General features: G+C 40.6%; 1 protein-coding gene across 1 annotated transcript in view; it reads right to left on the reverse strand.

Moving 5' to 3' along the window:
- LOC122810712 (syntaxin-binding protein 2-like) overlaps positions 1-12,310 on the reverse strand; it is a 1,751,886-nt gene that overhangs the window by 1,678,619 nt on the left and 60,957 nt on the right. The window contains exon 3 of the mRNA XM_044082277.1: positions 829-905. Within this exon, the coding sequence (XP_043938212.1) occupies positions 829-905 (77 nt within the window). The remainder of the gene's footprint in view (positions 1-828; positions 906-12,310) is intronic.

Genomic DNA, 12,310 nt, shown 5'->3' on the forward strand with positions numbered 1-12,310 from the left:
ATGGGAGAATAGATAGATAGATATATATATATATATATATATATATATATATAGATAGATAGATATAGATATACATGCATACATACAGACACACACTGGCTTCCTCGATTTGTGACTAATTAGCAACAAGGAACACATGCAACAGCAACGTGTGAAAACAATGACATGAAAACTGCCTCAGACTTACTATAATTAAGCTGTTGACCACTGCTTTATTTTTTAAGCAGCACTTCCAAGTAAAGATGGGGAGAAACATGAAAAGAAAGCTGCATTAAGACTTAAAAACTGAATGAAATAATGAGTAAGCTGAGAAATTGCCTCTCACTGTGTACATAACTAACAGCACACAAGGAACCACTAAAAAGGAATTGTAAGACAAAAAAAAAACACAAGCTTCTTTACATAGCAGGCTAACTTCAATAAGACATCACCACGAAGTCTGTTAATTAAAAAAAAGTCTATACATGACTGCAGTGCCCCACTAGTTGTTTATCATTTCAGTAATGCTGCTCAGTACAGAAACCCCCCATGGTTAAACATTTAATATCCAATGCAACACAAGAAATACTAGATTAAGGATATACTTTATGGATCAAACACAGCATAAGTCTGCGTTATGCTTTATAATACTTGGATCCACAAAGTAATGTACTCAGGAGCCAGAACAATAATGTGGTTTAAATTCACTGACAACTGTGGTTTACCACCCATTCAACACACTACAGTAAATTAGTACATAAAATCAATCACTTTAACACAACCAAAAAAAAATGAACTGTATAACTAGATAATGAATGTTCTGTATATGCTAATCCATCTCAACTATACCTTTTCAGTGGGTGAGATTAGATAGATAGCCTCCAAACTGGGGATTGGTTCACGCCTTTTAGTGATGTCTTCTACAACTGTAACAAAACAGATATTTGCAAATGTGAATTTAAACAATATGTGAAATAGATAACTTATTAACAATACAATTGATAAATATAACTGTAGTATATGAATAAAAACTAAATATACTTAAAATGTTTAAAGTTTTAAAACAATGAAAAGTGACTTGCTTACAAAAGCACCCATCCATCCACTCAACCCCTTTTCTCCATTTCTGCACATGAGGTCAGGGTGTCACCTCAACAGTGAATCTACAGTCAAGGTCCACTCCACCGGGTGGCTAGCCCTGCCTCTCTTGTACTTCTATACAATGCACACATCTATGGCCAGTTTAGAGAGTGTCCAAAGCTCAAATGTGCAAAAATATGCTCTGTCCTTAGTAAACACTGAAGTTTAGCAGCCTGCATTTTCAGCACACTTCCTGGGTTCCTCTGGCTTCAGACATCGTCTACTTACATACATCTATAGCCTGAAATTCAAGAACGCCTCAAGAAATGGCACATTAAGTATTTAATTTTACTAACTGCTAATTTGAATTTTTACACAGACTACACTCACATTTTGCTAGCAAATCTATGCAGAAGGCACTTCTAATATCAGCATATTTATTTCTGTAAGACGAGATATGAAAAGTTTAATATTTAAACTGTATATTCTGTCTTGCCTACGCATTTATACGTGTCCCCTACAAATTCAATCATCTTTCCTTATTATATACATTAAATTGTGAAGAAAGCCTGATTTTATTCTCAAGTATCTACAGAGGCACGTTTACTGAACCGATCCAATTAAAACATCAACACATTTCTAATAACCAAATAATTATTCAGTGGGCTCTTGTCAAACCAGATGCGAAGACAAACTACTGTAGGTGCTAAATGCAGAGACAACACTAGCATAACATGCCTGACATATGCCTACTAAAAGCACTAATGGGTCAAGTTTAAAATTAAAGAAAATATTATTTCGAAATTCCTTTCCATCACTACACAAAGCTCTTTACCACAACTGAGGATGGGGACACAGACTGATAAATTGACAGCCTTGTACTATTGTTTCTATAGACAGTCAGGTTGCTGTAACATTCTTCTGATTAAGCCACCAGCTCCACCATATCCTTACTCAGGAATGAGGCCTCCAAAATACTTCAACTCCTACAACAAAGATAGTTACACATCCCCCCATTACCTGGGCAAAGTAATGTACTCTTCCCCAGGGAAGGACTATGACCTCTGATTTTTGAGGTGCTCATTTACATTCCAACCAGTTCACATTCACCAGCAAATCATGCCGGTGCATGTTGGAGATAATCACTTGAGGCTAGGAGGACATAATCTAATCTGCAAGTAAACAAATTAAACACGCATGCAACCATGACTGCATCTTGATACCTTAGCCCACAAAAATCACAAATGGGGGGGGGGGGACATATCCTTAACAGTGTCTACATCCACCTTGAATGAAGTGAACTTAAAGACAATGTGAACACAACATTCAATCATTGAACAGAGACTAGATGGTACACAGTGCAACCCCATACTGTTGTAACAGCAATCAAGTGGCAGGCAGGCAGTAGAACACCAAAAGTAACTCCACTCCCAAACAAGGGGAAATCCTATGAACAGAACTAAAGCCCATCAAGAATGGACTCTTAAGAAATTAATTTCAGGGGCACTGATGCAGACAGTCTGAGTAAGGCTATGTATGTATATGAATTTCAAGCCACAAAAAGGAAGGAGTTCTTCAAAAGCAAGCAAAGCTGCAGAATGAGCTGCATGACCAGCTAGTGCTGAAATCACACTTCTATCCTTAAGGGTAGAATAAGCAGAGATGTCAAATATGTATGCCACGACAATCAGCAAGACTCAGATTGCAGCTAGGAGAAGTCAGGATTACATGCAAGCTTGGAGACTCTCATACTTACAAGCCTGACATGTGAAATGCTTCCAAGCAGTCTCAATGACCTCTGAAACTTCATCTGGAAGTTCTTGTCTGAGCAAAGGATCTAACAGAGATGGCAGCTGTTGCCCTAACTGGGGGAGGGGGGACTGCCTTGATTTGAATGGTGATAGGTTCCTGTACCACACAATCACAAAGCAATAAGAACTAGGTTTAATCATGCTTCTCTGAATTTTATGATTAGGCATAGGATTAGAGGAGCAGTAGAGGGGTATACAGGAACCATCTTTGCCAAAGGAAGAATCTGCTATTATCACTTCCTGCTTGTCCTGCTAGGCTGATCGAAATAGGGGAAGGAACACATTTTCTATTATGGCACGCAGAGTGCCCCCATCATCAGAAGATCTTAACCAGACATAATTCCTTGTTCCCCAGCTCCAGAAATGGAATGTAACTGCATACCTGGGAATTTGCAAGCACATTCATTTCTCCTTGGAAGTGAATGGCTGAAACAGTGACTGCCAGTCCCCACCCCACCGGCAATGGCTTACTGCCAAGCACATATTTCCCCACTGCAGGGTCAAGAAGTATATACTACCCTGCTATGTTATGGTATGCGTTATGTAACACTTGCCATAGACTTCCCTATATGCACTAAATAGTTGCCCTTATCTCCACTTGATTTTAAAAGCTTTCAGGACAAGCAAAACAGCTTATCCATTATATGCAAATAATTGATATAACAACCACTTATTTAGGGAGTCTCTGTCTCGGACCATAAAAGAGATTAAGTGAGCCTCCAACTTGTTGGGTGAAACATATGCTGACAGCACATATCATGGATTCTGTTGCAGGAAGGAAATACAGACAAAGCTTAAGGGAATAAGCCGCTGAGAAGGGTCTGATGCCAAAAGAAGATCAAATAGTAGCAGTACCATAGATGTCTAATGCACCTCAAAATCCAATGCAACATATGTAGCCTCAGGTTTTCAAATAAAAGTATTAAGACTGTGGCTGCCTGCAGGCCACAGCAGAACTGAAGGCTCTCCCCTCTTTATCCTCAACAAGGACATCAGCATGACAAAGCAGCAGGAACTTAACTTGAGTCAAGAGCAAGGACTAGCCTGGCAATCTACTGCTCAAACTCAAAGAAAAAGAAAAGAAAAGAAGCAGTGAACATAGGTAAATAAGAAAAAAAATCTTAGGCAGGTACAATCAACAGCCAAAAGGAAAAACTGAGCTCACTCTACCTTGGAAAAGGAAGCAAATTCCACTAAGGTATATTTTCCTCTTCCCTTTGCATAAGAATATGTACCAACTGATACAATGTGCTTCAGCATACAGGACTGGGAAATAAAGTCAACAGCCAGAAAGGCTAGAAGGTTATAATGAAGATTCAAAAAACAAACACGGTAAGAGTTTTTTACATTCAACATTAAACATGGTAACAGAGACCAGCTGGCCTAATGGTTAAGGTCTTCGCCTCCCATGCACAAGGTTTGAAAAGACATCAGTTGGCAAAATGGATAAGGTCTTCACCTTACATGCACAAGGTACAAGGTTCAAGCATGACCTGGGGCCAATGCCTATTTGCATGTCCTCATCATGCCTCTAAGGTTCCTTCCACCTCCAAAAACATGCTGAGTGTTTATCTCAAATTCACCAAAGAGCAGAGCTGTGGGCATTAGCACAGACTATACATGGTGCCCTATAAGGGAAAGAGTTGTATAGACCAACCACTTTGGTCCTCTACTGTGGTCTGCAAAATCCTCAAGATAGGAGAGCATGGATCATAAACTGCTCGATATGGCACAGTTAATCACTCAGATTAAAATATGGCATTAGGTTAATCACTCAGATTAAAATATGGCATTAGGTGAGTCATTTGTGCTGACTAATGTCACCAAATGGACATGGGTATCTGCTGGTGATAAATGGGTTGAAGACTCTGCCTACTCTGACCTATGCCAGGGACCCATGCTACCGCTGGGAAGGGTATATGCACCCCTATTGGCTAGTGTGTCCCACAATGAAGTCCAGCAGCCCTAGGTCACTAAGTTACTGGCTGACTGGTGTCCAGTTGCCCACCTTGGATTACTTGGGACAGTTCTGTTGAGCAACATAAAACCAATTAACCTGCCATACAAATTAAGGAATTGCTACACTCAGTGTAGGTTCATCAACAACATGCAGCCTGGAAATGGATGACATGGTGGTAAGGAGGAGGTTGAACATCCTTTTTATCCAAGAGACGAGATGGAAACACAGAACAGCAATGCCACTTGGCTTGGGATCCAGAGTCTACTACTCAGGAGAAGAGGAGGCTAGAAATGGTGTGGGAATCGTGGTGAGGAAGAGGCTTCAGAAGGCAGTAAAGGATGTCATCAAAATTAGTAACAGACTCATGGCAATCAGACTCCAGCCTAGTGATTTGGCTGTATTCATAATCCCAGCCTATGCCCCACAGCAGGGTTGTGATAGTGAGGAAAAGAGTGCATTCAGTAGTCACAGGACATACTAGATAAAGCAGGACAACATGAATTGTTAAGTGACTTGAATGCACATATTGGGACAGCCAGAACAGAATAGGATGACTGCTTGGGCCAACATGGGTGGGTTTAACATGAATAAAAAGAGGGAGAAGCCATTCCAGACTTCTGTCTGGCAAATGGCTTGATAGTTCCCAACACCTGGTTCAAAAAGAGTGCGTGTCACAAGTCACATACAAGAGTGGCCAACATGCAACTCAAGCAGACTTCCTCCTAGCTAGGAAAAAGCACTAAGATAGAATCAGATTGCAAAGTCATCCCCAGTGAAACATTCGGCCCACCAAGTAAACAGATTCTCACACACTACTGAAAGCAATGGGCAGAGAAGTCTCTATGGTCAGGGACCAAGGTGAAGACCAGAAATTGACTAGAGAGAAGCACAACAGTTCAAGGAATTACTCAGAGCTCTAGGACCCCAAAACGAGGAGGAAATAGGTGGCGCTGCAAAATGGAAGTGCCTCAAAACAGCATGTGTGGGGGCTAAAAAACAGATATTTCACTGAGACAAGTATGGAAATAAGTTACACAAGGAAAACTGGTGATGGAACGCAGATGCCTAGGAAGTCATAAAAAAAAAAAAAAGAGAGAGACCAGAATAGGAAGGAATACTGGTTGGCTAGTAAAGGAGTTGCAACAGAAAACAGGGCAACACCCTAGCCCAAAGGTTCCTAGAATTTATAAACTCAAATGCTATGGAACGTGTTACCACTACCACAAGAGGGGAGGAACATACTGGACCTGATCATCACCAACATGGGGGCTCTATGCTCCAGACCAGAAGTGTATCCCTCACTGGTAAGATCAGACCATAAACTAATCTCACTGGATATTCACATCCCGACCCCACCCCCTGCCCAGAAAACCACAGTGAAAAACTTCTCTAAAGCAAATTTCACACTCCTCAAAACCGAGGTGGAATCCTTCAAAGCCCCCGGGCCTGTGGAAAATACGGCCCAGAACGCAGAATCCTTTATAAACATATTCTATGAACACCTTCAGGAACGCCCTCTCCAAAGTAAAAAACACAGCATCAATGGGACCAGACGGTGTCCCGGACTGCGTCCTACATGAACTCCATGAAGAGCTAAACCCAAACATAAAACTACTGTTCAATCTCAGTCTTACTACAGGATATGTACCCAAAGAGTGGCGTACAGCAACAGTGGTCCCTCTCCACAAAGGTGGTGCCTCAACGGATCCTGGAAACTATCGCCCCATAAGCCTGACTAGCTTGGTCTGCAAAGCTATGGAAAGGATCATGAACCTCATAAATAAAGATATTGGGGACCTACAGACACTGGATCCTACCCAGTTCGGCTTTGTTAAGGGCAGATCCTGCCTCTTAAACCTGGTCGATTTCTTTGCAACAGTCACCAAGGCCATTGACGAGAGGAAGGTGGTCCACACAGCCTACCTGGACCTCGCAAAAGCCTTCGATACAATACCCCACTCGGGCATTATAGATAAGCTCACCAGCCTAAATATAAACCCCTATGTCACTAGATGGGTTGCAAACTGGCTCAAGGACAGAACCCACATGGTTAGAATTGCTGGAGCCATGTCAGACTCCCAACCAGTTACAAGTGGCGTCCCACAAGGCTCAGTCCTGGGACCTCTCTTGTTCGGTATATATTTCTCGGAGGTACAGGCCAACACGGAAAGAATGTGGCTGACCAAGTTCGCAGATGACTGCAAACTAGGCTCCATAATAGACTCTCCAGCAGACACAAGCATCCTACAAAAGGGCCTCATAGAAACAGACAACTGGTGCCAGAGCCATGGTCTCAAGCTAAACACCAAAAAGTGTATAGTCATCCCCTTTGGCAAAAACAAAGTGACCACAAATTACCACATAGGTGGTAATCCATTAAGTACGGAAGTAGTAATTAGGGACCTGGGGACCCATGTTGATAGCAATCTCTCATTTGAAAACCACGTGGCCAAAGTGGTTAGAAAAACATTTTATATAGCCCACCTAATCATGAAGGGATTCACATCTAGATCAGGGGAGGTCATCGTGCCTCTTTACTCATCCCTCATCAGGCCCATAATTGAGTACAATGCCCCTTTTGGGATGTACCTTACCAGACACCTGCAGCAACTGGAAAGACCCCAAAAGTACCTCACCAAGAGGATCAAAGGGCTCAAACAGATGCCATATGCTGCCCGGTTAAAGAAACTCAAGCTCTACTCAGTGGCATACCAGCTGCTCAGTGGCAATCTGTGCCTGACGTATAAAGCCATGTCCAACCCGGAATTAATGGACTTGCTGCACCTCAGAAAATCCAAATCCCATCAAGCTACGCGCTCGAGAGACTTGAACCTCAGCACTGAAATAAATAGAACATGCTGGAGGGACAGATTCATAACCCAGAGGCTCCCTTCACTCTGGAATAAAATTTCAGTCCAGGTTAGGCAGAGTCCCTCATTGACTCTCTTCAAGAGGAATCTTGAGTGGATGGGAGATCGTAGGTTTACCCCGGGTATCACTTCTGTGTCACTGAGGCACAGTATACCAACCTCGAAAAAGGGCATAGCAAAATTCATTTAAAATGGGTGGCGAAAGCCAAACACACTCTGGCTAGGCTTATAAATGCCCTAGAGCAGATAGCCTAGTATGAACCTATGACCCTAAGAAGCACTCTGCCACCTTCTGGCAAGTGAATCAGTAGACTGCACAAAGAAACTAAGTCAAGTTGCAAGTCAAAGACAGAAAGATAAAGATAGTCAGACACTTTTCATAAGGGATGCCAGTAGTAACCAGCTCACCAGACCACAGGAAATCCAAAGCAGATAGAAGTACTTTATTTATTTGCAGTTGGTTTACCAGGATAGTCCATTGGGCCAAGATGAACCCATTTTCAATGGAGTCCTGGGGAGAAAAGCTCCAGAAACAAGGTTACAATAGGTTTTAAATCAGATTACAATATTTACAAATTATACAGTTTAGAGCATAACATTTCAGGTAGTACATACGGGTGACTAACATTACAGATGATACAAGACTAGGAAAAGGAAACATTTCAATAGAAAAACTGAGAAGCCATTGTATCTTGGGAAGCTAGCGAATAGGAAACAAAATAATACATTTGTTATAATTGGCTTAGTAAGTACAATGGGGAATGTATGAGTTAGGAGAGGCAGAAACAAGGAAATTCCCAGAAAGGAGGGGGAAAGAGATTAAGGCAGTGTAGATTATGATGGATGGGTGCAGGAGCATTCCCACTGGGATAGTAGATGAGAGTGAAGAGATTTTTTGAATATAAAGTGGTTGAAAGTGGTACAAATGGATGGAGGTAGGGAGTCCCCAGAGACATGCTAGACCATAGGATTGGAGATTTTTACCTGGGGGACGAGTTGGTTTGTATAATTCTATTAGGCTTTGGTTATTAGATCAGAGTACTCTGTTGGGAAGGTGCATTTTAAAGGCAGAGGAAAGGGATGGACAGAGGAAGGGTTTGAAAATGAGCTTGTGTGCAAGAGTAAGTTGAGAATAAATGAGTTGGTTGGATAGTTCTAGCCATTTTAGTTTGTTGAGAGAAGAATAGTGGTGGGTAGATGCTATATGGCTGGTAGCGTACTTGGCAATTTTGTTGTAGCAAGAGGAAAGTTGTGTTTTAAGGGAAGATTGTAGGTTAGTTAGGAGTGGGGCTCCATAGAGAAGAGAGGGGATAAGGAATGAGGTGGAGAGAGTGATTTTAATGGCGGGTGTAAGGTAACGATTTTGTCGGTAGAGCATGCCTAGTTTTTGATGAGTTTTTTTGATGTTTAGTTGAATGTGGGAGTTGAATTTAAGCTGACTGTCAATTTGAACCCCAAGTAACTTAAGCCTCTGGCACCAATTCCAAGGATGTGTTGTTATGGCTAGTGATTGAAAAAGTGTTTGTACTGATAGAGATGAGTTTAGAGGGAGTAAATACCATTAATTTGGTTTTAGAGGCATTAAGTGCCAGGTGGTTTTCTTTCATCCATTGTTCGGTGATTGAGAATGCATCTTGTGTGAGCTTTTGGAGTACTGGGATGGATGTGGCAGAACAGAGAATAGGTGAATCATCTGCATATTGGATGATATTAGAGAAAGGGATATAATTGCAGAAGTCATTTATGAATATATTAAATAGGAGAGCACCCAGTATGGAACCTTGGGGAACTCCAGTTGGGGTATAAAGGAATGAGGAGGTGGCCTTTTTCCATTTTACTGCTTGATATCTATTAGATAAGAAACTAGAGAACTAGTTCAGCGAGGAAGGTGATAAGGTACGCTGAAAGGAGTTTAGTTAGAAGTACTTTGAGAGATAGTGTCAAAGGCTTTTGAGAGGTCGAGTAGGAGGGTAGAAACAATATGACCAGAGTCCCGGGCTTTATTTATAGTTTCTAAAAAGGAGAGGAGGGCTGTTATAGTGCTATGACCGGGTCTAAAACCATGCTGAGTTGGAGTTAGCAGGAGATTGTCTAAGAGATAAGGTAGGAGTTGTAGATGGATACACTTTTCTAGGAGTTGAGATGGTAGACAGGATAGCGATGGGACAGAAGTTTGTAGTATTGTTATTGTTGCCACCTTTATGTAAAGTTATGATAAAAGCCTTTTTCCAAATTTGGGGTACTATGCTTTCTTGGATAGAGCGGTTGATTAGAATACTAATGGGGTTGGCAATGGCTTCTGCAGCTATGCTAAGAAAGTATGAAGGAATATTGTCTGGTGCATTAGAGCATGGCTTCAGTTTCTGGAGGAGTTTTTATGGTAAATGTGGGTATAGGTTTTAATGAGAAAGGTGAGGAAAGGGGAGAGAGGGTATTAGAGGGTGGTGATAATGGAGAGGAAATGAGAGTGGTGGTGGAAGTGGAGGGAAGAGTGTTAGTAGAGGAGGAGAGGAAATGAGAGTGGTGGTGGAAGTGGAGGGAAGAGTGTTAGTAGAGGAGGATGGGGGTGAAGTGGAGGATGTGGTGATGTTAGAGAATGAAAAGGTTAGTTTGGAAATAGAATTAATGAAAAGAAGTTAAATTGTGTAGCCAAGTGTATGTCAGGAGCATTGGGGTCTGGGCTGGGATTGACCGTTTTGCCGGGATTGATAAGGGTAGAGATTCCTTTCCAGAATTTCTGAGGGTTTGTTTTATTATTATTTTGGAGTATGGAGAAGTAATTTTGTCACTCAGTGATAATAAGCTTTTTTACTTTGTTTCTAAGCATTTTGTATTCATTATAGATGAGGGGAGACCTATTTTTCGAGAGTGCCCAGACTTTATCTCTGTGTCGCATGGCTGTTGGTGTGTTTTTGGTTAGCCAGGGGGTGTTTTTTAGTTTTATTCTTTTAGACCTTAAAGGAGCATGGTAGTCTAGAAGGTTTAAGAAGGTTGAGTTGAAGTGGGCCACAGCATTATCTAAAGGTAGAGTTTTTAGAGTGTTCCAGTTAATTACTTTTAGGGAGTCAATGAAAGCTATTGGGTTGAAGTTTTTTTGGTTGCGGGTAGTGATATAATTATGTGTTCTCTATAAAGGTGTAGGGAGTCGATATGTGAAGGTGGGTAGGTGATCACTAGGTGGGGTCTGGAAGTATACCACTATCAGAGAAATAATGAGGGTGAGAGACTAAAATCCAGTCTAGAATGCTACCATTGGAAAGGGTTTTTGCGGGGTGGGTAATGGAGTTAATTAGCTGTGAGAAGTTATAAAGGATCAAGCGGGTTTGTGGGAGACTGGAGGACCAACTGATATTCGTGTCACCCAAGATTATTATTTCATTGCTAATGTTGGTGGAGAGCCAGAAGAGGATGCTCTCGAGTGTAGTAATATTGTCTCCAGGGGGGATGTAGAGGGAAATAAATGAAGACAAAGAGACGCTGTTGCCCAAAGGTCCGCTCCAAAAAGCAAAGTCCAAACGAATGAGATAACAAACTGGAGTCCGACCCACCACAATAAATGGAAAATGAAAAATATATTTATTCAGACAAGCGCTTTCGCGTGTAACAAACACACTTCTTCAGATCCTTAACACAAATAATCTGATATACAGTGCTTATATATACACATAAAGTAAATGTCTTTAATTAAACACATTTAATCAATCAACCAATAAATCAATGAATTAAGTAAAACAAGCTAAAGCGCTTTAAAACCATAGCAACAGGGGCAGGTTTAAACACCACATAGTGCAACACAATATATTCTGTTCAACAAGTCTATGTAAAAATTCGCACAAAAAGTTTACATAAAAGTTTACACATAAAAATGCCATGAACCATCTTAAAGAAATATCACAAGAGGCTCTTAGCTATGATTGTATTGCGAACTATATAATCAGTATAGTCCGGAACTAAACTAAATATAATTCAGTTCAAAGGCATATATATAATGTCAAAACGTCCTAATTATAGAATAAATGAGCTAATAGAGTTCATGAATATATATAAAGAATCAGTCCTAACATGATATTGTGACTGACCGCTCTCTGTCCGATGAATAATCTATGTATACAAGTCCGATGAAAATATGTCTTTAAGTAATCGGAAAACTGTCATCCCTACGAGAGACACTCGTAAATGTCTTATGCAGAAAAGACATCAAGATAAAAACTACTATCATGTAGTATAAAGTATTAAAAATGAATATAAAAAATGTATATGTAAGAAATATATACAAAACAAGCTTATTAAAACTTTCCATGGGAGACGAGTAACCTGCTACTCTTAGATAAACTAAAGTGCTTATGTAAATGATCAATGTAAAAACGCATTGAAGTTGAAAAACAATTCATTTAGAATGCTTACTTGAACTTGTGTGTAACGCATATCAACAAACAAGTTCGAAGCATATGATTAACTAAATAGCAATGAATCAGTCTATATAAAATGGAAATAGAATGTATAAAACTGACTATGAAGTAGTCAATCATAGTTACTAACTATCAACAACTGTCAAGAAATGTTGACTATGATACAGAATCTTTAAAGCTCAAAATTTAAATCAATGCAAT

The sequence above is a fragment of the Protopterus annectens genome, chromosome 9.part0 (genome assembly GCF_019279795.1).
Source record: "Protopterus annectens isolate FY-2018-M chromosome 9.part0, PAN1.0, whole genome shotgun sequence".
NCBI classification, from domain to species: domain Eukaryota; kingdom Metazoa; phylum Chordata; order Ceratodontiformes; family Protopteridae; genus Protopterus; species Protopterus annectens.